This window comes from Macadamia integrifolia, chromosome 14 (genome assembly GCF_013358625.1).
Source record: "Macadamia integrifolia cultivar HAES 741 chromosome 14, SCU_Mint_v3, whole genome shotgun sequence".
In the NCBI taxonomy this organism is placed as follows: domain Eukaryota; kingdom Viridiplantae; phylum Streptophyta; class Magnoliopsida; order Proteales; family Proteaceae; genus Macadamia; species Macadamia integrifolia.
The window spans coordinates 17,739,595-17,764,484 of record NC_056570.1 but is presented as its reverse complement, the minus strand read 5'-3'; the positions used below and the strand labels follow the sequence as shown (position 1 = coordinate 17,764,484).

General features: G+C 37.9%; 1 protein-coding gene, 1 long non-coding RNA gene and 1 pseudogene across 3 annotated transcripts in view; 1 reads left to right on the top strand and 2 right to left on the bottom strand.

The window, feature by feature from the left end:
• Nucleotides 1–4,631: 4,631 nt before the first annotated feature.
• Nucleotides 4,632–5,848, bottom strand: LOC122061402 (annotated as a pseudogene).
• Nucleotides 4,874–6,191, top strand: LOC122061403. The gene is made up of 2 exons (XR_006134639.1): nucleotides 4,874–4,943; nucleotides 5,402–6,191. It is a non-coding gene; the product is annotated as an uncharacterized LOC122061403 (long non-coding RNA).
• Nucleotides 6,192–8,003: 1,812 nt separating this feature from the next.
• The window catches only part of LOC122061479 (receptor-like protein 4), a 46,925-nt gene continuing 30,038 nt past the window's right edge, over nucleotides 8,004–24,890 (bottom strand). The window contains exons 3-9 of one of the 2 annotated variants that reach the window (XM_042624747.1): nucleotides 22,443–22,590; nucleotides 20,559–20,627; nucleotides 11,080–11,151; nucleotides 9,295–9,366; nucleotides 9,130–9,207; nucleotides 8,775–8,956; nucleotides 8,004–8,641 (exon numbers count right to left, since the gene is read on the bottom strand). In XM_042624747.1, coding sequence (XP_042480681.1) covers nucleotides 8,520–8,641; nucleotides 8,775–8,956; nucleotides 9,130–9,207; nucleotides 9,295–9,366; nucleotides 11,080–11,151; nucleotides 20,559–20,627; nucleotides 22,443–22,590 — 743 coding nt within the window. In that variant the 3' untranslated portion in view covers nucleotides 8,004–8,519. Of the gene's footprint in view, nucleotides 8,642–8,774; nucleotides 8,957–9,129; nucleotides 9,208–9,294; nucleotides 9,367–11,079; nucleotides 11,152–20,558; nucleotides 20,631–22,442; nucleotides 22,591–24,890 lie in introns of both variants that reach the window. The other variant, XM_042624745.1, reaches the window with a different exon arrangement.

The following is a 24,890-nucleotide window of genomic DNA, read 5'->3' as shown; positions in this document are numbered from 1 at the left end:
TTAAAATGATGCATCTTTAATTCTCAATTTGAGTCAATTCAGGATCAGGATGGAGAGATATAGCCCAAAAACCGTTTTGAGCTAAGTTAGAATTTAAGTTCAATTTTAGAATTTTCAAAAATTAATTATGCAATCTCTCTCCTCCCTCCTACGTAACTCTCTCTTTCTCATTCCTATTTCTACTTGATTTCCTCCTTTTTCCTCCTTTCTTTCTCTTTTTCTTAATTTGTACGTACCTTTCCCATTCCTAAACTACTCCTAGCATACTCTCCTTAGCCTATATATATCTTATCAGCCTTTTCTTTTCTTTTGATTTGTAAGCAAATATTGAAATTGAAGTTAAAGTTTGAAGTTTGAAGTTCGAAGTTCTTAAGCTTGGATTTTGCAGTACATATTCAGTAAAGCACTTCTTTTTATTTTTTTTTATTTCATGTTTAATTTCATATAATGTCCTATCCATCTTCTAGTTGTTCTTCATCTTTCTTCATCCTCATGGTTAACTAAATCCTGCAACTTAAAGATTGGATGAAACCATGAGATGAAGAGCAACTTGTAAACAATTGATGCCCATTTTCTTAATTCCATGTAACCAAAACCCTATTGCAAAGTCAAAATTATGTATATCATTGATTATCTTTCGTATGCATAATTTCCAACTTTCAATACAGTCTTACTTATAATCTAATGTTATATATATGTTGAATAACTCATGGGACATGTTAGATTTAAAAATCCATATATCCCATTGACCTATTCAAGCATGTGATATAGGGCTAGATTATTTGTAGATTGTTCTTAAATCTCATGGTGGATTCTAATTTCTAAATGCTTCCCCACATCATAATTTCACACATCTAATGCTTACATAATTTTAGGTTTATTAATTCATTTAATCTTAGGTTCACTTTATTATTGCATGTTTAATTTAATTCCATGGTTAATTCTTGTCTTTTTTACCATTGTTAGTTTAGATTACTTTAATTTGTGACAACCTCATTAGTTAGTACATTCTACCTAGGTTAGAACTGAACTTTTCATAAAGCTCACCTCCCTGTGATTGACCCGTAGCTACACACGACCCGTGCGCTTGCGGTATTACTTTATTTTCCAATCATCTTGGTAAGTCCTTAGGTTTTAACCTAAAACTGTTCACGACTAGGGATGGGACTGGACATCCCGTGTAAATGGTCATCGTATTGTGTGTACCTAGGAATGGAGATTTCAAGGCACAAGTGCTAGTGTACATACAGTGTGTACATTGAACCAGATCATACGAGAATTTCAGGTGTGTGTTACTGTCTATTCATTTGAAACAAAATTCTCGTGAATAGAGTACGGTCAGTCCTTTGACCTGAGGGGTTCTTATCAATGCGATCACACATTATAAGTTTTAGTGCACCAACGGTTAATGTCTCCCTGACTATATATCGGTGTACTAGATTTGTATTGTTTGGTCGTATTCGAAAGAGATTCCAAACAAGGAATCCACTACCCTTATTTGACAAATATCAAAGAGAATGAATGACTATACTTGATTGGAAATAAATCTGATACTGGTGGCATTATTTTTTTTTAATTATTTACAAAGTTTTTAAAATTAATATTATTTATTAATATTTATTTTCAAAAATAATTTTGAAAAATATTTTCTTAGGTCCAATCGGAATTACAGAATATCTTAAAAATCTCTATAGACTGGAGATATGACAGTATACATATGCTAAATAGCCTATAATATGATATTATATTGTGGAGAGACTGATGCGAAATAATCTACTTAAATTAGGTATTGATTGTTACATCTACTTAGCATCATATGTGTTAGTTAACCCTGTATTATGAATGCAATATAGTTAAGATGCATAGCATGCTAGGTGGAATCCTAATGGGATCCTACCATTTTCCTATAAATTCAACTCATATGTACAACATGTTAATGATCATGAATTCTTTTTTGTGATCTAAGATTTTGGATCCACATAAGAGATGTGATCCAATATTAGGATGGAGGAGATTGTTAGGAAAAATGAATTTTATATTATTTATTTTCTTTATAAATTTGATCTTATATTTTATGATAAGATTGGTTTTGGTTTAGTTGTTGGCTCTGAATGGGAAACTCATTACTTAGCTGGATGTTTCTAAAACACTAAACTAATAGGAGATTTTAATTGGTCAAGAATATATAAGATTGGCTAACCAAAACAACGTGAGAAACACTAGAGAATGGTTGTCACGTTTCTCTCTCTCTCTCTCTCTCTCTCTCTCTTTGAGTGATTGAGTATGGAAAATTAGGATTTTATTAAAACCTTGACAATTGTGGAGGAGCTTGGATTCAAGGTAACGCAAAGTTGTATGTGTGTGAAAGACTCGCAGTGAAAGGGCTAAGATCGCGTGGAGGCCTTGTGATAGTGAGGTTAAAGGTGACGATAGAAACCCTCGTATTGATTATTTGTCGAATGGTGGATCCTACCAGTAAGACGATCCAAATTGCTTCCACGGATACTGTCTTTCATCATTTCCGTACAATTTTTAAGTTTGAAAGATCAACCAAGCTCTTTTTTTTTTTTTTTTTTTTTGTGCAATAAATGAAAAATTATATTAACAAAGGAAACTTATTACATCAATGTATAATAGGAGAGGTTAATATTGCTCATGACCTTGTGGGCCATACAAAGCATGAGGAGAACCACGTTGTTGGTAAGCCTGAGCCAAAAAGAAATTAGGTATAGCATGTTATGAACATCCAAAAAAAAGGGGTTAAGATCCAAGGCCACAAAGTGGTACTCTTCTAAAAAAATAATTGTTCTAGATCCTCCGAATTGCTCCATATTTCTCCAATTTCTCATCCTTTTGTTTGTGTTTGCTTTAATCCAAGAAGAAGGCCCCTTAGGCTGTGTTTGGTAACGTTTCTGTTCCAGAAACTATGTTTCGTGTCAAAAACAGAAATTTTAGTTTCTGTGTCAAAATGCCCCCCCCCCTTTTTTTTTTTTTTAACGACGGAACTTCCTTTTATCATTCCGTCAATTCTCGTTTCTAGCATTTTTTTCACTTTTTGTTCCAAAAAAAATGAAACACACCATAAATGCACCGAACGCTTTATTTTGTTTTTTTTGTTCCCATAGAACGAAAAAACTCCATAAACGTTTTATAGAACATTACCAAACGCAGCCTTAGTGCTAGTTTTAATAGTTTTTCCTATCAAAAGTTAGTTAATAGATAATGCAATACATTTCCCGTTATTAATTATGCAGTATGTCAATCCATATATGTTTTCTACTTCATTGCAGATGCTTGCAAAGAGCAAGATTGTGCTATTGAGAACAGGGAATTGGAGAATAACAGGTTCAGGGTAGTCAGAGATTACCTTTAATTGTGCATATTTGAATATATAGTGGTCCATTGTGTGACCGGGGATAGAACTGAATGAGGGTTCATTTTAGTTTTTATTTTTATTTTTTAAGTAATATTTTTCCTATGAGACCAAATAAAGTAGCATACTATAACAAAAGTTATGAAAAACGTGAAAATGTTATTCTCAGGAATAGAATTTGAGTTTAAAAAAAAAAAAAAATACATAATCAAATTTTAAAAAGAGTTGGCAGAGATGTTCTCAGTTCTCAAACCCAGTGGACTCACGGCTAAGACTCTTTTGGTGAATTCACAGGAAAGAAAAGTGTTCCACATGGATTCAGGTTCTTTTTGGCATAGAATGCAAAGAGAGTCAATAACTATCCATTTGCAAATGATATCTTTAATAAGGATTCCTCCAATAGCTAATTTCTAGAAAAAGATCTTAAATTTTGAATGTATTTGGAGTTTTCAAAAAAAACTGCCACCAATATGAGCAAAGAGATAAGCATGTGTACCTGTTTAAGAGTCCAATTGGATTAGTAACCAAATGATAGTGAAGGCATTTAGCAGCCAATTTAGTGGTATATATTCCCTTTTTTGAGAGATGACACCACCATTTATCACAATAGGAGTTTATTGGGATTCGCAAGATTTTATTAACAATAGATAAAGGAAAAAAAAAGTAGAAAAGAGATCAGAATTCCAATTATTCCCAATGGTGAAGTCACTTACTTGTTTTAACAGAAAATAAGTGATATCAGGTGAAGTAATTTGATGTTGGTTTCATGTAATCGGAATCCAAGGATCGAATCAAACACATGAATTCATCCCATTTTCAATTTTCCTCCAAATCATTGCTTTCAGAGTTGGGAAGATATTTACAATGCTATTTCATGCGACGGATCCTTTTTTCTTGTAAGTCATAGGATGGAAGACCGACATATTTGGGAAATATGTATGCTAAAGGATTTGCACCCACATGGAGTTATCTTCAGAAATCATAACCCACCTTAGTTTCAGAAGAAGGGCTTTATTTTGTGTTTCAGAGCTCCTTAAATCAAGTCCACCATCAGATTTTGGGGAGCAGACTTTGTGCCAGCCAATAAGATGGATTTTCTTTGTTTGGCTAATGTCTCGATCCGTTATAAAATCTCAGGTAAATGGAATCCAATCTTTTACAAATGATTTTTGGAAAATCCAAATAAGACATAAGATTGGCAGGAATTGAGGAAAGTGTAGACTGAGTCAAGACTGTTCAACCAACAAATAAGAGAAGGATAGACTTCCAAAAAGCTAGTTTCTTATCAATTTTATTTACAACAAGAAAATTTACCGTGTTACACCTTAGAGAATGCCACAATTACAAGACCATTCCTTTTGTTTCACCGAATTATTCTCAGACCCCCAATCGTCAGTCAATGTTAATGTTAAATATAGAGTTAAAATGACCATTATATCCTTACCATTAAAAAACTCTTATTTTAACCATTATACCATTGCCATTAAAAAACCTATTGATTTTTACCCTTATACTGACCTTCCCTTCGCTGATGAAAGACTGAGAAAGGCATTCGTTCATCGCCGGCAAGGTATCTGTCTCTTTTTCTGACTCTTATTCTCTATCTGGATTTAATAAAAATCAGTTGGATTTACAGATCCAGAGATTATCCCAAAAGCTCAGACTCTTGAGGAAATTAAATCCATCTTTCTAACCTTTTTTTCTGAGTCGTGTGAATAACAAGAAATGCCGCCCCAAAAGCCCCTCTTCCAATCTGCTCTATCACTTCATACTCTTCCATCTTTGATTTCGATTCTTCGTTCATCGTCTCCATCAGAAACACCTTCAATGAATCCTCAGAGAAACCACACACAGAAACCCTCAGACCCAAAACCCCAAGCCAGCTTCAATGCTTCAAAGAATTCACCTGTGGAAGTGTCTTTTTTTCCTCTTTTTCTGCTTCAAAGAATTCACCATCCACCTTCTTTTTCTTCTTTTCACCTTCCTTTGCAAGATACTAATCATCATATTTCTCTGCATTTACACCAGAAATGTCTACCTTGGTGGAGGTCCCAATCACATACGATTGATTAACATGGCATAGAGGAACACCATTGACCTAGAATGGTCTAGTAACAAGAAGCAATCCAGACGGAAGTTGCTTAAGGAAAACAACTCTTTTCCCCTTAAGCCTCCCAGCAAGGATAATCAAAATCGTTCCAAGAGTAATACTCGACCTGAGCTTAGTGGGCTTTGGCTTGCGCTTGTTTACAAGTTGCTTCTTGACATCATCGGCGGGATAGAACTTGGGAGGCTTTTCTTCAGGTTTTGGTGCCGCCAGCTTGGCGTCATGTCGGGGGAAGACACCGTTGTTCTTGGCCTTGATGGCCCAGAGACCACGCTTGTAGTACATCTTCGATCGCGAGTGCTTGCCCACACACCACGTATCAGATCTGGGTTTCTGGTCACCCTAGGTTTCCTGTCCTGCGGCGCCATTGCTGAAGCTTGGGAGTTGGGAGTCCCTTTCTGAATAAGTTCCTCAAACCCTTAGACGTCCCACAGAAACACAATCTTGCATCGCAGGTCGCGTTTGGTTGAGGAATGTGGATGTTATGACTCTCAAGCGACGTCTTTAGCGAATTCACACGTCTGTTCCGGGAGGTCGCCTCGAGGTCCTGTCAGTTGTCGTCCGTCAATGCCACTGCTGCTGCAATGATCGTCGGTGGTCCAAAAATTTTTTATTTGGATAAAAAAAAATATTAACTTATTACAAGGGTATTTTAGGTATTTTGTATTTAATCAAGGCATTTTGATATTTAAAATAAAATATAATTGCTGACATCAGTAACTATAGTATATTTCTTAACATTGATTACCAGTAGGGGGTCTGAGAATAATTTGGTAAAACAGAGAGGGTGGTCTTATAATTATGACATTCTCCAGGGGGTGGCGCAATAAATTTCTCTTTCCAACATGATTGAAATGATCCCTTCTAGCTTTCTTGTGCAAAAGGTGAGTACCCATGTGGATGGAATCAAAATCCATTTTCTTTATGCCTAGTGTATTGCAGATTATAGATTTGGTAGACCATCTTTTCTGCCCTTTGTATATTCCATCTTTTTTCTTAATACAAATGAATTTAAAAAAAAATAAAAAAAAAAAAAGATTTCATAGACCTATTGACATTTGAGCTAAAAGTGATAGTACTTTTATCAAAGTTAAAGTTAAACCAGATAAATAAGAGAAAATGTCAAGAATGCATTTTATTATTGAGACATCTTTAGATGCTCTACAGAAGATAAAAGTATCATCAGCAAAGAAAATGTGTGAAATTTCAAGTGCTCTGCTGGCCACCTTGATTCCTCTGAATAGGCTGTGGTCCTGTAAGTGCAAAGGAAGAAATGGGAACCTGAAAAAAATTGAAGACCATAAAACAATACCTCTCCTTTCACAATCATGGTTCTAAAACATGGCCGATATTGATATTAGACCAATAAAAATATCGGTAAAACACCCAAAAAGTGACATTTTAAGATCAAATAAGCCTGATACGAATCAGGCATAAGATATGCCCGACGTTTTTTATAACCACGTTCACAAGGGAACGCAAAATACTCGATCAAGTCAAGCAAGATCATTTTTACTTCGAGATATATCATAATATTGAATACTCATAGTCCTCCATCTTTCTGGAAGGGAAATCAAACAATTGATTAAAGTTAAAATTCAAAAGGTGGATGTGATGATTTGAGAATCAATAAGATGATGAGAGCAGGATAATAGGTTGTAGGGGTGCAAGTTTGGCCCTATCTGCCCAAACCTGACCTGGTTAGCCTCAGCCCAAATAGGGGCTGAGATTTTTGGCCCTGAGGGTGGGTCAAAGCTGAAATTCTCTGCCCTTGAGTCAGGGTCAGGATTGAGGCCTCAGGCTGGGCCAGGTGGCTCGACCCTGACTTTGACCTTGGTTTATATAAAGTATATACCCTGATTTTAGACAACAGAAAAAAGGTCATTACATATGGCATCAACAAACCAAAGTCATGAGGAAGAAATCTCAATAAACTAAATACATGGAAGAGGCGAAGAAGTCAGGGTTTTTGTTTAGTCAGTGATTAATCATCATCAAACATGAAAGGGATATTACAAAAATGGAGAAGTAATATCATTTTCATTTCTTCTTCTTCTTCTTCTTCTTCTTCTTCTTCTTCTTCTTCTCCCCAACCTATCACAATCCTTCCATCTCCTTTCCCCTAATATAGTTAGGACTAATCAAGGTCAGCCCGGCCCAACCTTAGGGTGGGTCAGGGTTGCATTTTTCAGGTTCAAAGTGATGATTAGGCCTGGCCCCAGGGACGTAGGGTTGGGCTGAGGTTTTCAAAAGCCCAGCCCAATTCAATCCTGTTGCAATCCTAATAGGCTGTGTTTGACATACATCCCCAAATAGATTTTGGGTTTAGAATGGTTTTCAAAGGCAAGAAAAATTAAGCTAGAATAAAGCTGAGTTTGTTATTATCATCTAAGCAAGAAAATATAGAAGAATTCGGGTTTCAAAACCTGTTCTAGCTGCAGAATCTATTCCGAGAATACATAACAAACCCAACCATGTTTTTCCCTTCTTGCTTCCTCTTTTTTCTGGTAGAACCCTTCTTGCTTCCTCGACAACATTGAACCTACATACCATTTTTTGCAGTGTGTATAGACAACAAATTGAGAATTCCGTTTGTTTTACAATCTTTACATTGGACTGAAAGCAATATCACCACCCACTGTCCATATGGAGAATTCTCACCATCTATTGTCTCCCAAGCAAAGATTTCCCCCTTGGATAATCACACAGCCCCACAAATTTCACTTTAATCATCTAAAACCCCTCACTACTCTCCCTCATAGTTGTGAAGGGAGAAAATTATATTTCCCACACCAGGAACTGTATCAGCCATACAGAATGAAGAATAATTGGATTGTGACTTGACATCTATAAGGAAAGACTTCTAGTCTAAGCTACATATCTTGGCAGAAAAATGTAACACAAGGGAATGAGCAAATATACATGACAATCTACAACATACATGACCACCCAGCTGGGGAACCTAGGGTTCCAAGAACATATGAATCCTCAGAAGCAAGCAAAATTGACTTGGTAGGATCCAAAGCAATGCTTGGTCAATCAAGAGAGCAAGTTAGGCCCATTCTCAGTGGCAATCCTCGAATTGTCAAAACCATGATTCCTAGTCATTTGCACATCGCGCACAAAATGGGTCCTTGCTTTCGCATAGGGAGCATCTCTTGCTGTAAAAAAAAAAAAAAAAAAATGAAAGAACAGTTAGATCATCAAGTCCCTGTGAAGGAAAACAGTCCATGCAAATGCAGGTTCATGTGCTTGTGAGAGTCAATAAGCTAACAGATCAATTTGTTTCCTTACCAGCAACTGTTTGTGAGCGGAGAATATTTTGCCTTCTTTTCCAACAGATTATTAAGCTGACAACAATGAGAAGAAATACCACAACTACCCCTACTGCTATGCCTATCTTTGATCCAATAGAGAGGTAAGGCCCGCATGTTGGTAGTCCAGGTATACCACAGAGACCTGCGTTTTTTGTAAAACTGCAAGTTTGCCACAGTAAATATCTACACTCTTGACACTTTTTAAGTAACAATTTTGATCCTATTTATTTATAGTCTACCAATAATTATGGTAAATATATATATCATAAAAGCCACCTTTCTTAGGCTGCTAGATTGTCCCTAAAAATCAGCTACAAGAAATGATAGCATACTTGAAGCTAACTCTGTGAAGAAGCCTTCCTCCAAGCGCAGCAGGAACTCTACCAGATAGCATGTTGCTGTTAAGATTTCTGCATCACCATGAATCAGGTTAGCTACCCTTTTTAGTATTTCCTTCTACACTCCCACTCAGGTAGATACTTGAAAAACACCCTTACAATATCTGTAATGATGTTAAACTCCCAAGACTTTCAGGGATCGAACTGTTGAAAAAGTTGTAGGAAAGATCTCTGCAGAACAATCATATGTAATTAAACACTATCAAATTTCAGTGGGGAAAGAAATTAAAAGAGGAGTCACCAGGTGGGAATATATGTAACAAACAAAATAAAGAGCTGCCAAAAGATAATATAACCAGTATTGAAGACAAAATTTCTTTACTGGATACATTTTTCTGCAGAGTTACCCATTGATATTTAGTAATGCACTTAACGTGGTTTGATCCTCTTTTCTTATCCCCCCACACCCCCTTTCCCCTTCCCCTTCCCCTTCCCCTTCCTTTTTCTTTGGACCATCAACCTTGTTTCCAACTTCTGTTAATATCTTGAATTGCTATGTTGTTAAAAAATGAATGGTATAGGATATGGAAATGGCAAATTTGGCCCAAGGCTCAGGTTAATGGATTTAGCATGTCATGCTTCACTCGGTTGACTTTCTTCTACTCTGCTAAGATAATCATTTGCATTTTGAAACCCAATATCCATGATATTGTGACAAAAATATAAGAGTCATCCAAGCCACATCCCCCAGGAATTCCACTGTCCATATTCTGTTGGAAAGGTGGGTTCAGGCTGGATCCTACCTGTAATTACAGCATCCGAAAATAAGAAAGGAAGAGTCTCAATCAGTAGCATCCACATCCACTTGCATCCTCTTTGAGATGAAAATAGATCATTTTGAAGGCTCTAAATGTTCCAGCATTCCCGCAGTTCATTGACTGGAATAATATAAGACCAGAAGAGGAAGATGCAGTGATCGAACTGTCATCCATGAGCTAACCACAGGAATGGTTGAACAACTTCTCTCTACCCAGAAAAATGGTAAGAACCATTTGATCTGGACTTTTTCTATCAATTTGAAGAGCCAAGCTGTCAAACCATTAAATCCAGGACCCTGTCTTTACTAATATTATCATGAAGCATAAAATGGTTAAATCATATGTTGTTCATGACAGCCAAGTTGAAACATTCATCCCAGCAGTTCTGTCCAATCAGAAAACTTGTAACCATGAGACTGATAGTCCTCCATAAGTCAAGATTATGGAAGTGATCCATTTCATATCATTGAAATGATGCAAAAGTCTGGAGCTTTCTGCCACTGAGAGAACATCCAGGTATTACCTGATCTATTGCAAAGAAAATAAACCAAATGGCTCCCCTCCCCCCTCCCCCCTCCCCCCTCTTCCCTCTTCCTTTTCCCTTCTTTCTTATAGACATTGATGTATAGCATCAAGTTTTCCAGTAATTAAATGAATAATAGCACCAAATCATAGACAAGATTTTCAGCGGATGCATTTTACTAATATAATAAAGTGTAGGTTAGAAAAGATGCTGTTGCTGAGAGAAGTTAGGGCTATGAACAAGTCTATTCCATTAGGCCAAGTCACATGCTCTCACCAGCCTGCAGATGTGTAGCAGCGTACTAACACTGCTAGGGCAAGTGAAAGCAAGCATGTGCTAGGAAATAAACTAACAGCCACATACAAAATGAATGTGTGTGTGTGTGTGTGTGTGTGTGAGAGAGAGAGAGAGAGAGAGAGAGAACTACAATTTTGGGTATCATGCTAGCTATAAATTTGGTGTACTTCAACATTGATGACATAATCATGCAGCTGCTTTGGTAGAGAGAAAATTAATAATTCAAGAAACACTTCTTTACAGAACAAAGATCAATGTATAGCCCATAAAAAAGTTTAAACTAAGCCATATGCAGGCCATACTTACAGTTTTTCCAAGCCAGTTATTGTTCCAAGCGAGGATGGAATGGCCCCACGGATGCTGTTTCCACTCAAGTTTCTACAGAAAGGCACAAGTAAATAAATAAATTATATACATTATATTCAAAAATATATATGTTGGGTAATTGTATTACAATTTCTTACAAAAATAAAACAAATTGCAATACAAAGCTTTTGCAGTAGAAACTACTATGATGTTGTAGTATTGATCCTTGGCTGAAATGAGACGGGGATAAACTTCAAATAGATGTTGAATCACCACCACAGCAACTGAAGAAGCTTCGATCAGAATTGAGTTTGAGTCACACTTGTAGTGCTGCCTTTAAGGTAATTGATGCCCTCTTGTCAAGAGTTGTTCTGCATCTCTACCTCCAAGATAAAACAACCTTCCACTAGAAGATGAGACAGTTCTTCTAGTCCCTTCTAGGAGCAAAAAGCTACAGCACAGCAGCCCCCTCTAACCTTATACAAGACTTAGAGAAAATAGAAGAAAGAGAAAGACTTGTATAGTTGCAAAGAGTAGAAATAGATAGAGTGTCAATGTGTGAATGTGTGTCTCTACAAGGTATTTGGTTGGGTTTATATAGACCCAAAACCAACCCTTGCACCCTCTTGGATTCCCCAAGAGTAACCTCCAACTAATGGCAAGTTAATTGGAGAATAATGTCATATGGATATGAATTGGGAATTAATTCAATAAATTGAATTAATCCCAATCAATTCCTTAGCCCACCTCCCCACTTATGGTAATGGCCATGAATGAAATTTAGAGCTCTCATAAGGTGTTATTGACAATTTTCTAGCGCATCTCCCCACTCATGGTAGTGACCATGAATGAACTTTAGGACACCCACATAATGATATTGATCATTTACCTCCATTTGGCAATAACTTATGGCATGAATTAAGAATTAATTTCATAAATGAAATTAATCCCAATCAATTCTCTGCCCACCTCTCCACTCATGGTAATGGCCATGAATGGAATTTAGGGCACCCATAGGGTGTTATTGACCCATTTTCACTACCTTGACCCTAAGGGTCCCACACCATTACAAGTCATAAAACACATAAAAGAAAAACCTCATCTTAAAACTTAATTATAATAAAATAAATATAAATTCTAACAATCCCCCACAAGTTTCAAATGACACGAAGGACACAACTGCTGTGACTGTATTAGACACTATAGGACGCATCATTGTCGGTGTCTTTCGAACTTGAACCTACACTATGTCTAATGAGTCGTGCTACAAAGTACGAGTAGAGTCAGACTCCTTGAACCTTTCCTCATTAGTGTAGCTGACCGATCCATCAGCCACATCCCATAAGTCTACATTTTGAGCTACTCATCATATAATCACTTTGGACTTTTGAACTGGCCATGTCCCTTATCTTGGACTCATGAATGTTTAGAGAACTTGCCTATAAGTTTTCATTGGCGGCGGCCACACCCCCTACATCCACTTAGTTTAGTCCCCGATGTGCACCACAATTAACACACCCCTACATTTCCTGGGATTTGACTAATTAAGAGCTTTACCGCTCAACCTTTCTCCTTGTGGTGATACTACTATCACCATCTATATCTTGGAATGAATACTTAAATAAGCAATAGTACTGAGCTGGTCACCCATGACTTCGTTTGTACCCCTTGAACCTAATTCAGGCATTAAGCCTCTTCACATAGGTAGAGTGTCCATCACATGACCTAAGGATTAGGCATCAACCCCATTCTTGTAGATACGCTACACAAGTTCTTGACAGACATAGGCTTTGTGAACATGTCAGCTTGGTTACTTTCTGACTTCACATAATCGATAGCTATCATTCCTTCATCTATGTACTGTCTCACAAGATTGTGTCTTAGGCGTATATGCCTCCTTTTACCATTGTATATCCGATTCTTGGCTAGATGTATAGCCGCTTGATTATCACAATGTAGTGATATCGAAGGCGCCGGTTTTTGCCACAATGGAATATCCGCCATTAAGTTTCTAAGCCATTCGGCTTCTGTTCCTACCTTTTCCAAGGCAATGAACTCAGCTTCCATAGTAGAGCCTGTCCCACAAGATTGCTTTGTGGACTTCCATGAGATGGCACCGCCTGCTAGTGTAAATACATACCCACTAGCAGCTAAGGACTCGTTTGTATCCGAGATCCAATTTGCATTGTAGTACCTTTCCAACACCGCTGGTTTTCCACTATAGTGCAAACTATAGTTTATAATGCCTTTTAGGCACCTCAACAAACTATCAATCGCAGTCCAATGCTCCTTACTTGGATTGTGAGTATGTTAACTCAACTTTCCTACTGCAAGGGCAATATATCAGGACGCATACAATTCATTAGATATGTGACTGAATCAATAATTTGAGCATACCTTTTTTGATTCACCGGTTCACCCAAGTTTCTTTTCAAATGACATCCCATTTCAAAAGGTGTTTTAACCGCTGAAACTTCATGGTACCCATACTTTTTAAGTATATTTTCTACATAATGGGCTTGGGATAGTGAAATATTATTCTCTTGCTAGATCTTGATCCCAAGGATCATATCAACCTCTCCTAAGTCTTTTGTGTCAAAACTAGACTTCAAAAGTTTCTTAGCTTGACTCACTATTTCCAAGTTTGTTCCCATTATCAGCATATCATCTACATATAGTAGTATGAATATGCCCTTACCACCATGAAACCTGCTATATAAGCAAATTTCAACGTCGTTCACAACGAAACCATTTGAAATTAGAATTTTGTCTAATTTTTCATGCCATTGCTTTGGCGCCTGCTTTAATCCATATAAAGATTTTCGAAGCTTACAAACTTTTTGCTCTTGTCCATTTACAACACAACCTTCTGGTTGCTTTATGTAAATTTCCTCCTCTAAGTCCCCATTTAGAAATGTTTTTTTCACATCCATTTGATGGATGACTAGGTTATGTATTGACACCAATGCTAACATAACCCTTACTGTGGCAATTCTAGAGACTGGAGTAAATGTGTCAAAGTAATCAATGTCAGGCTTTTACCTAAACCCCTTGACTACAAGTCTAGCCTTGAAACGATCAAGTGACCCATCACTTTTTAGTTTCTTTAAAATATCCACTTGGTTTCCAAAGTTTTGGAACTAATTGGTAAATTTACCAATTCCCAAGTATTATTCTCCAAGATTGAATCTAGTTCACTCTTGATTGCCTCCTTCCAAAAGACGGCATCCGATGATGTAATAGCCTCTTTGTATGTAAGAGGATCTTTGTCTACTAGAAAGACAAGCCACTCATCATTCGAATATTTAGGTCTTTAGAGTCGCTTGCTCATCCTTAGTTGACTTCCATCACCATTACTCAATTCTTGATAGGTAACACTTTCATTTGACTCCATTTTCCCATAAGTCAATTGACTATCCTTACTTGTAGGTAAGTTGGACTTAAAGGAAAATATGTTTTCAAAGAACTCAACATCTCTTGATTCTATGATGCTATTTGTTTCAATAACATCATCCATGGCTTTAATCACCATGAACCGGTATGCAGTACTATTTGTAGCCTATCCCAAGAACACACAATCACATGTTTTTTGCCCCAATTTTCTTTTCTTGGTATCCAGTAATAATACCTTAGCCAAACAGCCCCAAATCCGCAAGTGTTTTAGACTTGGTTTTCTTCCAAACCATTTCTCAAATGGAATCATACTAGTCTTGTTATGTGGGATTCTATTTGACAGATAACATGCCATTAGCATGGCTTCCCCCCACATATCAAGTGATACACTCGAACTCAATAACATAGAGTTCATCATCTCTTTAAGAGATCTATTTTTCCTTTTGGCAACCCCATTGGATTCCGGTTGGTATGGAGCGGTTGTCTCATGGATAATTCCATTTTCCTTATAAAACTTTTCAATGTTAAAATACTCAGTCCCTCTATCGGTTCTAAGTCTTTTAACCTTCTTGTCAAGTTGATTTTCAACTTCTGTCTTATAAGATACAAACGCCTTTCCAGCCTCATCTTTTGATTTGAGTAAATAAATCATGGTATACCTAGAGTGGTCATCTACGAAGGTTATGACATAGTTGGTTCTTCCCCTAGACTCATATGACTTATAGTCACTCAAGTCACTATGGATCAATTCTAAGAGATCACTCTTTCTATCCACAGTTTTATGAGGTTTTTTTGTTAACTTTGCCCCTACACAAGTTGTACACTTGTTCACAGGGGGTTCCACCTTATTGGTGATCATGTCTAACTTGCATAGTTTGGTGACATACTTCACACTACTATGACCCAACCTACCATACCACAAATCAAAAGAATTAGTAGGGACAACAATGTAAGCAGAAGAAGTACTAGCTTTCTCAATTACAATATTTTCAATGCTTAGTACAAATAACCCCTCACTAAGGTATCCCTTCCCGACAAATACATTGTTCTTAGTGATAAGACCGTCTTATCACTCTCAAAAGCTAATTTCATTCCTATTTTATTAAGTAAAGGAACTGAAATTAAAGTGCGCCTAATGTCTAGCACATGGAGGACATTAGTGAGAACCATAGTCTTCCCAGAAGTGAGCTTTAACACCACCTTTCCTTTCCCCATAATAGGGGCACTTTGGGAATTTTCCATTAATACCTTTTCATTTCCCATACTCATGGAATAAGAAGAGAACATCTTCAGATCACCACAAATATGTCTTGTAGCACCGGTATCCAATAGCCAATCCTTTAATTTTTCAACCAAATTTGCTTCTGTGACCATAGCTACAAAGACGTCTTCAACTAGGTTCACATTTTCAGATTTTTTTCTTCTTGAATCGGCAATCTTTCTTGAAGTGCCCTGGCTTACCGCACACATAACAAGTGAGTTTCTTCTTCTTAAAAGAAGGCTCATCATTGTATTGACGGTTCTTCCTTTTCTTGTCATGTTTGTTGGTTTCTACCAAGTTCGCTTTTAAGCGTTTCTCCCCAAGGTCTTTTTCACCCTTGTCTTTGTTCCGGTTCTTTTCCTCAATTTTGATCCTTACAACCAACTAGTCCAAAGTCAACTCCGTCTTCTTGTGTTTCATTGACAACTTGAAAGCATCCCAAGAAGATGGAAGCTTTTCAATTAAGGCACTGGTCACAAATTCTTCTGGTAGAACCATTTTTTCCTTTGCTAGCTTTCCAACCAAGATTTGAAATTGATCAATTTGGTTTGAAATGGTGTCACTATCTTTCATAGTAAAATTTATAAAGTTAGCCACCAAGTACTTCTTTGAGCCAGCATCCTCAAGAGAGTACCTATTTACCAAAGCATTCCAAATCGAATATGCATACTCCAATGAACTATACACATGGTATAGTTCATTGGATAATGCATTCAAGATCCAATTTTTGCATTGGTAATCTGCTTGAATCCGAGCCACCCTTTTGCCCTCCTTTACAGGATCATTGCTTTTTTCTGGCATGGGTTCAGTCAAGGCAAATACCACCCAATTTGGGCTAATGCAAACATCATTTGCCTCCACCGTTTGAAGTTTTGACCTCCAAACTGCTCAATTTTGTCAAATTCAGTGACAATCATCTTACCCAAATCCGGGATAAGATCAATTACTGACGGGATAACATTGGTGGGAATTGAATCAATGGTGGGTAAATGAAGAACCCCCTTACCATTGTGGCTAACATGAACCCCGCCTCCTTGGTTGTTGATTGTACCTTCAACATTGATGTTTGAGGGATCTCCTCCATTGGTAGTTCCATCTAAGGCATTGTTGTTCAAAGCATCACCTATGATAGTGATTGAAGGACCATCATTGTTGTTCGAGTCATCACCTCTATTGAGGCTTGCATCTCTAAGATCAACCAAGGAATCTTACAACTATCAATTACCTTAAACTTGTTGGGTAATTGTGTTACAATTTCTTACAAAAATAAAACAAATTACAATACAAAGCTTTTGCAGTAGAAACTACTATGATGTAGTATTGATCCTTGGCTGAAATGAGACGGGGATAAACTTCAAATAGATGTTGAATCACCACCACAGCAACTGAAGAAGCTTTGATCAGAATTGAGGTTGAGTCACACTTGTAGTGTTGCCTTCAAGGTAATTGATGCCCTCTACTGTCAAGAGTTGTTCTGCATCTCTACCTCCAAGATAAAATAACCTTCCACTAGAAGATGAGACAGTTCTTCTAGTCCCTTCTAGGAGCAAAAAGATACAGCACAGCAGACCCCACTAACCTTACACAAGACTTCGAGAAAATAGAAGAAAGAGAAAGACTTGTATGGTTGCAAAGAGTAGAAATAGATGGAGTGTCAATGTGTGAATGTGTGTCTCTGCAAGGTATTTGGTTGGGTTTATATAGACCCAAAACCAACCCTTGCACCCTCTTGGATTCCCCAAGAGTAATCTCCAACTAATACCAAGTTAATTGGAGAATAATGTCATATGGACATGAATTGAGAACTAATTCAATAAATTGAATTAATCTCAATCAATTCCTTAGCCCACCTCCCCACTCATGGTAATGGCCATGAATGAAATTTAGAGCTCTCATAAGGTGTTATTGACAATTTTCTAGCCCACCTCCCCACTCATGGTAGTGACCATGAATGGACTTTAGGGCACCCACATAATGATATTAACCATTTACCTCCATTTGGCAATAACCTATGGCATGAATTAAGAATTAATTTCATAAATGAAATTAATCCCAATCAATTCTCTGCCCCTCTCCACTCATGGTAATGGCCATGAATGGAATTTGGAGCACCCATAGGGTGTTATTGATCATTTTCCACTACCTTGACCCTAAGGGTCCCACACCATTACAAGTCATAAAACACATAAAAGAAAAACCTCATTTTGAAACTTAATTATAATAAAATAAATATAAATTCTAACAATATATCAGATGGTGAAGATAATACAGGCCATCTAAAGAGAGTAAAAAGCCATTAGGGTTGTATTTTTGCTACTAGTAAGCAGCCAATAAAACAGCAATGTAAACTGATTTTGCAGAGAAATGATACAGTTTCCTTTCAGGTCAACTATTTCGCATGTTAACTTTGAAACATCATTTACGTCAATGTCAAACACATTACTCAACAAGAATGAAATTCCGACATGTCAAGCAAAGCTCATTATAAATGAGCTATCCATATGTCTCTATGTGGTGTGGGCCAAGATCTTAGTGGTTAGCAGTATAAAGGATGAAGAAACAGTTTTGAACCCGTAACACAAGTTAAGTAAGGAAAACAGTTGTCAAGGCATCACCTAGGCATCCGGGCGGTTTTCTGGGGGTTTGGGTGACTGTCGCCTTACTGCAAGGCACTTGGAAACAGTATTGAACCAGATTTGGCACTCATTTGTGCCAAATATTGTTTAAGTAGATTTTATAATTGTCATTTCATTTACTAAGATACTATTCATAAATAAGCAAACACCCCCTATATCCATTATCCAATCAAAATAGTTTAAAAATCAAATTCCAAAAAGATAAAAAGACAACCCCCTAGTTCAACAACAAAAACTGGATTTTTATTGTAGGAGTAATTTTCAACTATCAAATGCTGGGTTTTTCCCACATTTGAAAATTCGATAAATCTCATCATGATAAAACATTTCTAAAACCAAAAATATGGTAAAATAATCTTTTGTTTTGATGTCCATAACTTTATTTTCATTCAAAGGATTTTTAACATTTGCACACCTTAAAATAAGTTTGACCAGAACATAACTTTGTTAATACAACTTGGATTTAAAAAATCTTGGATTTGTTGGAAAGCTGGTTTCGTGCTCTACCTAAAACAAAAAGACTAATGTAAAAAAAAAAATAATAATAATAATAATTTGACCAATCAAACTTATTACAGAAGAAAAACTCTAAATGTTGATTTTGATGACTTGATGTGACTTAATGCTGATTTTTGATTACTTGATGTGGTTTAAATTTTTTATAATATAAGGTATATAATGTTGTTTTCTGGTTGTCCTTGTTGGCAACCTCAGCCACATGGCACTGATGACGTGGCCAACTGTGATCACATGGCGACGATGACGTGGCACATTCGGTCTCTCCAACGAGATGACAGTAGTTCATGACGGTGTTTGAGTGGTTTGTTTCATCCATGGTAGGTGGTGTGGATTTTCGAGTCCAAAACTGGCATTTTTGGCTTAATTCCACTGAGGGACATTTTCGGCATTGAAGATGACTTTTTTGGAAGTTGAATATTGCATGACCCCTTGCGAACACAAAAAATTCTTTCCAACTCACCCAGATTTGTCCCATTTCGATAAATCCGGCTTCCACAATGTCCAGGGGCATTTTGATCTTTTTACATGGACAAGACTATTGATGGGTTGTTCTGAAAATTTGTAGAGCTTCAAGTCGTGGTTCATACCCTTTTCGTTTCGGCTCAATCCAAATCTGGATGAGAGAGTTATGGGGTTCTTCGTGGAACCGGTCTGGAAAATCCAAATTCTGGTTTGGAAATAGCCCTCGGTGTCCAAGGGGTCTTTTAGCATTTTTGTTGAAGATTGGAGGGATTTTGTGTAATTAGTGAAGTCTGGTCAAATGGGTAGTTTTGGCATAGTTTCTCTGTATCAAAGGGGTTATGTACAATTTCTGCGGAGAATTTTAGAAAGAAACTTTAAAGTCAAACCTGCCCACCAATGGGAGCTCAACAATGCTTCTATGATGATCTCAACCGCTTACATCATCTATGCCAGCACCCATTCCAATCCAATGGTCAGGATTAAAGATCTGTTGGATACATCCTATGGTCCAGATCTATGGCGCCCATTGAGGCTAGATCCAAAGGCTGAGATGCGCCCCATGCCCAATGCCCTGCGCCCCTGCACGCCTCCAGCACACCCTATCCTGCCCTGATAGATTCCCTTTGGGGCTTTCTCATTGACCCAACTTCAAATGGCCATAACTTTTGATCCACAAGGCCAAATTGGTCCATTCAAGTTGCCACCGTATTGTTTTTACATGCTCTATTCATTAGATCCCCCAGAACAAAGTTCTGAGAAGAAGAAACCCACAGTTTTATGAAGAGAAGCTTCTCCCCTATTCTATGTACATTGAATAGTGCTCTATCATTCTAAATAAGGTCGGAGAGCTCCATTAAGTGTGGTTAATGGTGGTGGTTGTGTTGTGATGATGTGTTAGGGAAAAAAGAGGAAAAAAGTTAAAGGTGATGGTTTCTCCACAGGCTTAAGTGCATTTAACGGTTTTACCTTCTTCAAATGAGCTTGAATGCTCCATTGAAGGTGCTTAAGCTTTAGGGATTATATTTGCAAGTGGCTTAACAAGTTCACTTTCTAAACACAGAGTGTCCTAATTATTAGATAGAATAATTTAAAATACTAAAGTTACCAGAAAACCATTTACTTGTTCTAAATCCTTATCAGAATTAAAGATGCAAGCATCCTTTTACAGAACATATAAACACAAAGGAGAGCTACTGTTAAAGACATACATGCTTTGTAGATGATGCAGCCGGGATATGTCAATCGGCAAGAAGCCCCTTAGACCTTGGTTGTCAAGGCTGCTGCACATGCAAAGCAAAATTAAGTTGTTACTAAGACATGGGCAGTGAAATTTTGTCTCCTACATGAAAAAAACCTTTTTTAGGGGGAGAGTGCAAAGAAAAATGGCTCATGAGTGAAAACAAAGACATGACTGATTGCCACATAAATATATAAGCACACCAATCTATCCTAACGTGTTGATTTGTTCAATCATGAAATGAAACATCAACTATTTCTGGAGGAAACTGACCTCACAACTAAGGCTGTGTTTGGAACACACGAAAAGAAAAGAAGAAAAGAAAACTGTAAAGATTCTTTATGGTTTCATGCCTTCTCAACTTTCTCAGTATTTGGAATGTTTTCTACCGTATAGAAGATTCAAAGTGTAAATTTGAAACGGCCTTGGGAACAATGCAATTTTGTCACACTGCAAAAAAAAAAATCTCTCTGAAAGGTCGAGAAAAAAGGGTATGGCAAGAAAATTTCAGAATAGAGAGGAGGATGAATAAGAGAAACAGAGGGGTGGGGAGGCAGCAAGAGAAAATGAGCAGGGGGTGAGGGAGTGAGAAAAACACAGAGAGAGAGAGAGAGAGAGACAGAGACAGAGAGGAGAGTTGGGTACCAAAATCGATGTCAAATGAGTCATCTCAGCTCGTCAGGAATCCTCCTCCTGAGACCATCCTTTGTCGCAACCAAAAAACCAGCATTGCCCTTGAGAGATGCAACTCTTTCCGACTAGGGTTTTGCTCAAAATATCTTAGACCATGTGGGCTACAACCACATGTTCGAGATATGAAAGAAGCTCTGATCCTTTTGTCAATCATACCACTGATATGTCACAGCAAAACCGCAACAGAACTGAGTGGAGAAGGTGAAGCAGATGGTGGGTAGACCAAGCAAGGTACAGAGTGGACAATGGAGATAGCACAGAGCTTTGGGGAGAAGGCAGAGCAGATGGTGCAGGACACATGGGGAGCAGCCAAGGAGATGGGGCAAAAGATCAAAGAGGTGTTGTGGGAAAGGATAAAGACAACGATGATGACTCCACCACTGATGCCGAGATTGAAGACCTCAGGAGGAGCACTGGTGGTATAAGAAGAATATTGACTAGACACACAAATGGCTTCGTGACCTCCGTCCCTCAAGTTTTTTAATGGGGTTTTTACCTGTTGATTGTAAAATTAGTAAAGTAAATTAAGTATTGTGTGTTACAGTTAAATACAAAGGGGTGCTTGGTCCAACGGTAAGGTACGAATGTTGCGAACCTGGCGGTCAAGCAGTCAAAATAGCCTCTTGACATTCTCGGGGTAAGGCTGCGTAGTTCTCGCCCCAAGGACCTCGCACATGTGGGAGCCTCATGCATTGGATAAGCCCTTTTTTTACAATTAAACATAAAAAGCAAACCTTTTTTTTTTTTCATTTCATTTGACAACCAAACAATAAGAATTTGTTTGTTTTTTCTTTTTTTCTCTTCTTTTTCTTTTCTATCCATTTCTTGATATCCAAACATAGCCTAAGTTTCAATTAAAACGGGGAAAAAGTCTAAGAAGAAAAAATCAAATGATTGGATCTCCATAAGAATGATAGGGCAACAACACAGAAACTGACTAATTAAAGATATGTACTGATTGCTAATCTTCTATCATGTATTGTATTAAGTTAACTCCTCAAATAAGCCTTGAACCTTCGACCTTTAGGCTGTATACAAGGATCAACAAACCATTTAGCCAACAAAGAGGCTTGTATCAAGTTAACCACCAACATCCATTTTCTTAAGAATCTTATCAGACATATCTATAAAATATTAGACATTCTAAAGATTAAGTACATACAGTCCATCAATGACCCATTTGCTGCTTGTCCGATCAAATTGGCAGTCAACTCCACTCCATGGATGTTGTTGGGGAACACAGGGATCACCATTCCACCCCAGACGAAGAGGAAGCCCCAAGGCATTCTTCAATGCCTGCAGAGCCATAACTATTGAAAGAGACGGAAAAAATCAAATTAGTAACAAGCCATTATATCAAAGTTTCTCTTCAAATTGCAGACCAAAACTCAAAAAGGAAATAGTATGCACAAAATAGTGTACATAGCTTTTGGTTTTTACCCTATACCACCAAGGAAGAGTTGAAATCTAAAGATTGTAAAAGAACAAGGGAGCAAGAGGCAAGATGCAAGTAGAAGGTTAGGAGAAGAAGAAAGAAAGTTGTGGTAGAATCTTGTATGTGAGAGAATGATCTCTCCCACACATATATTGCTTCTTGCTTCACTAAAATATAATATGAGGTTACATACCCCTCCCTAGGGAGGTAAAAAGTTAAAATAATAATAATAATAAATATATATTTATATATATATATATATTAAGACAACAATTAAGATAACTAGTTCCCAAAATACCCTTCATACACAAACTCTAACAGGAAGTTCCTATGAAATGCCTAGATCAATACAACGAAAAAAAAATTGTGATCGTTCAAATATTATGCAATAAAAACCTAGAAAAGGTGTCTTGTTCAGAGAATTTAAGAATCACCAACAGTAGCACCGAAGATGAACTGCATGATTCTATTTAACCCTTCTGTTTTTTCTTACATATCCAATGTCTGCTATCAGCAACATATAGATATAGTGATGCAGTACATGTCCATCGGGTGGGCTTCAAAATTAGTCCATACTTGGCCCATGTTATGGGTTTAATTGAGTCCATCAAGCCAGCATGTGTTTAGCCCATATTCTGGTTTTGTTCAAGCACATCAAGCCAGCATATATTCTCCCAAGTTTAGCTATTGACCAACAGCTTGAAGGAAGATTTTTCCAGATTTCGAGTGGGCCCCATTGTCATGGCCATTCTGTGGGCAAGGCCATGACACATAGGTTGGCACACGTTGACATGCGTCGTGGCCAGATGATGGCTCTTTGTGGTGTTGGTTGTGGACATGGCCGTGCTTGGAGCTAGAGTCACTTGCCTAGTGACGTTCCGTCACTCATCAATATGACAAAATGAGGGGGTCCATGTCTACTTCTGGAAAACAATGAAAAGCTTAAGGGCTGCCTCATCCCCCTTGGTGTCATGGCTCCTAGCATGGCATTGTGATAGGCCACAAGCATGCCACAAGTAAGGGATTGTGTATGGGGTTGGCCTGGCCGCACATGCACATCATCACAGGTACTCCATGGGTGGATCCCATGGGCGGGCACTCATAGCCGAAGTGGGCGAAGACTGTTTCCTCTGTAGGTTTGGTTACTAACATGGACCATGGTTAACGGGAGGCGTTGTCGTGGCACGCTAGTGCAGAACCCAATGTTTCCTCGTATGGTGCTACTAGCACCAACTATGAAAGAGCGCGACAATGGAACGTGAGCAGGGAACATGCCCATGTGGATGGCCATTACTAGCACACCCGTGCGACAGTGACGACTGACATGGGCGAGTGAACCGTAGGTGTGACAAACCTTCGGTTGCATGGTGGGTTATTCGAGTGCGGTTGTACTACACCTTGTGATGTAGGGGGTTTCTAGGTGACTAGGTTTCCTACAAGGTTAACTAGCCAAGTAGGGTAGACTCAAGGGGCTTGGGTTGGACAGGGTAAGGGAAGCTCAACAAACAAGATTGACATGCAAGCAAAGTGAGATTAATGAATAATATAGCAATGAACAATAATCGTCTAAGCATAAAAGCACATAAACTCACTCAAGTTTCAGGTGGGAATAGGGGGTAGGGAACATGGCAGCAACTATGTGTTAAGTTTAGCACGAGTCTGTCAAGACATTAAGCAAACTAAGTAAACCAAACAATGCCCAAAATCAACCAACTAATGAAAGGTAAAACGGCAGAAGTTTCTTTAGGGAAAACAAAAAGTATTGGCTTAAAAAAAAGAAAAGGTAGATGTTCAGATTTCAGCGGGGACTAATGGAGGTAATGGGAAGCCAATGAATATGGAACAGGGGGTTTCTTTACTTACTTCCTTGTTGTCTGAAGTCTGAGGAGAAAATAAGCCGAAGTCTTCCAAAACAGAGGTGCATTCCACCTTATTTGATGAAGAAAAGCACTCCAGCTTGATGATGAAGTGTCCAGCAGCAGTCCGATGGAGCTTATACGACTGAGATGGCCTTCAATCTGTTGTGACTAATGGCTGCAGCAGTATAGCAGTACCGAGAGGGACAGAGAGTGAAAAGGGAGAGGTGAGATGAGAGAACAGCGAGAAAGGGAAGAGGGGCGAGAGTGAGAGGTGAGAAAAGGGAGAGGGCAGAGAGAGAAATCGTGGGGGGGGGGG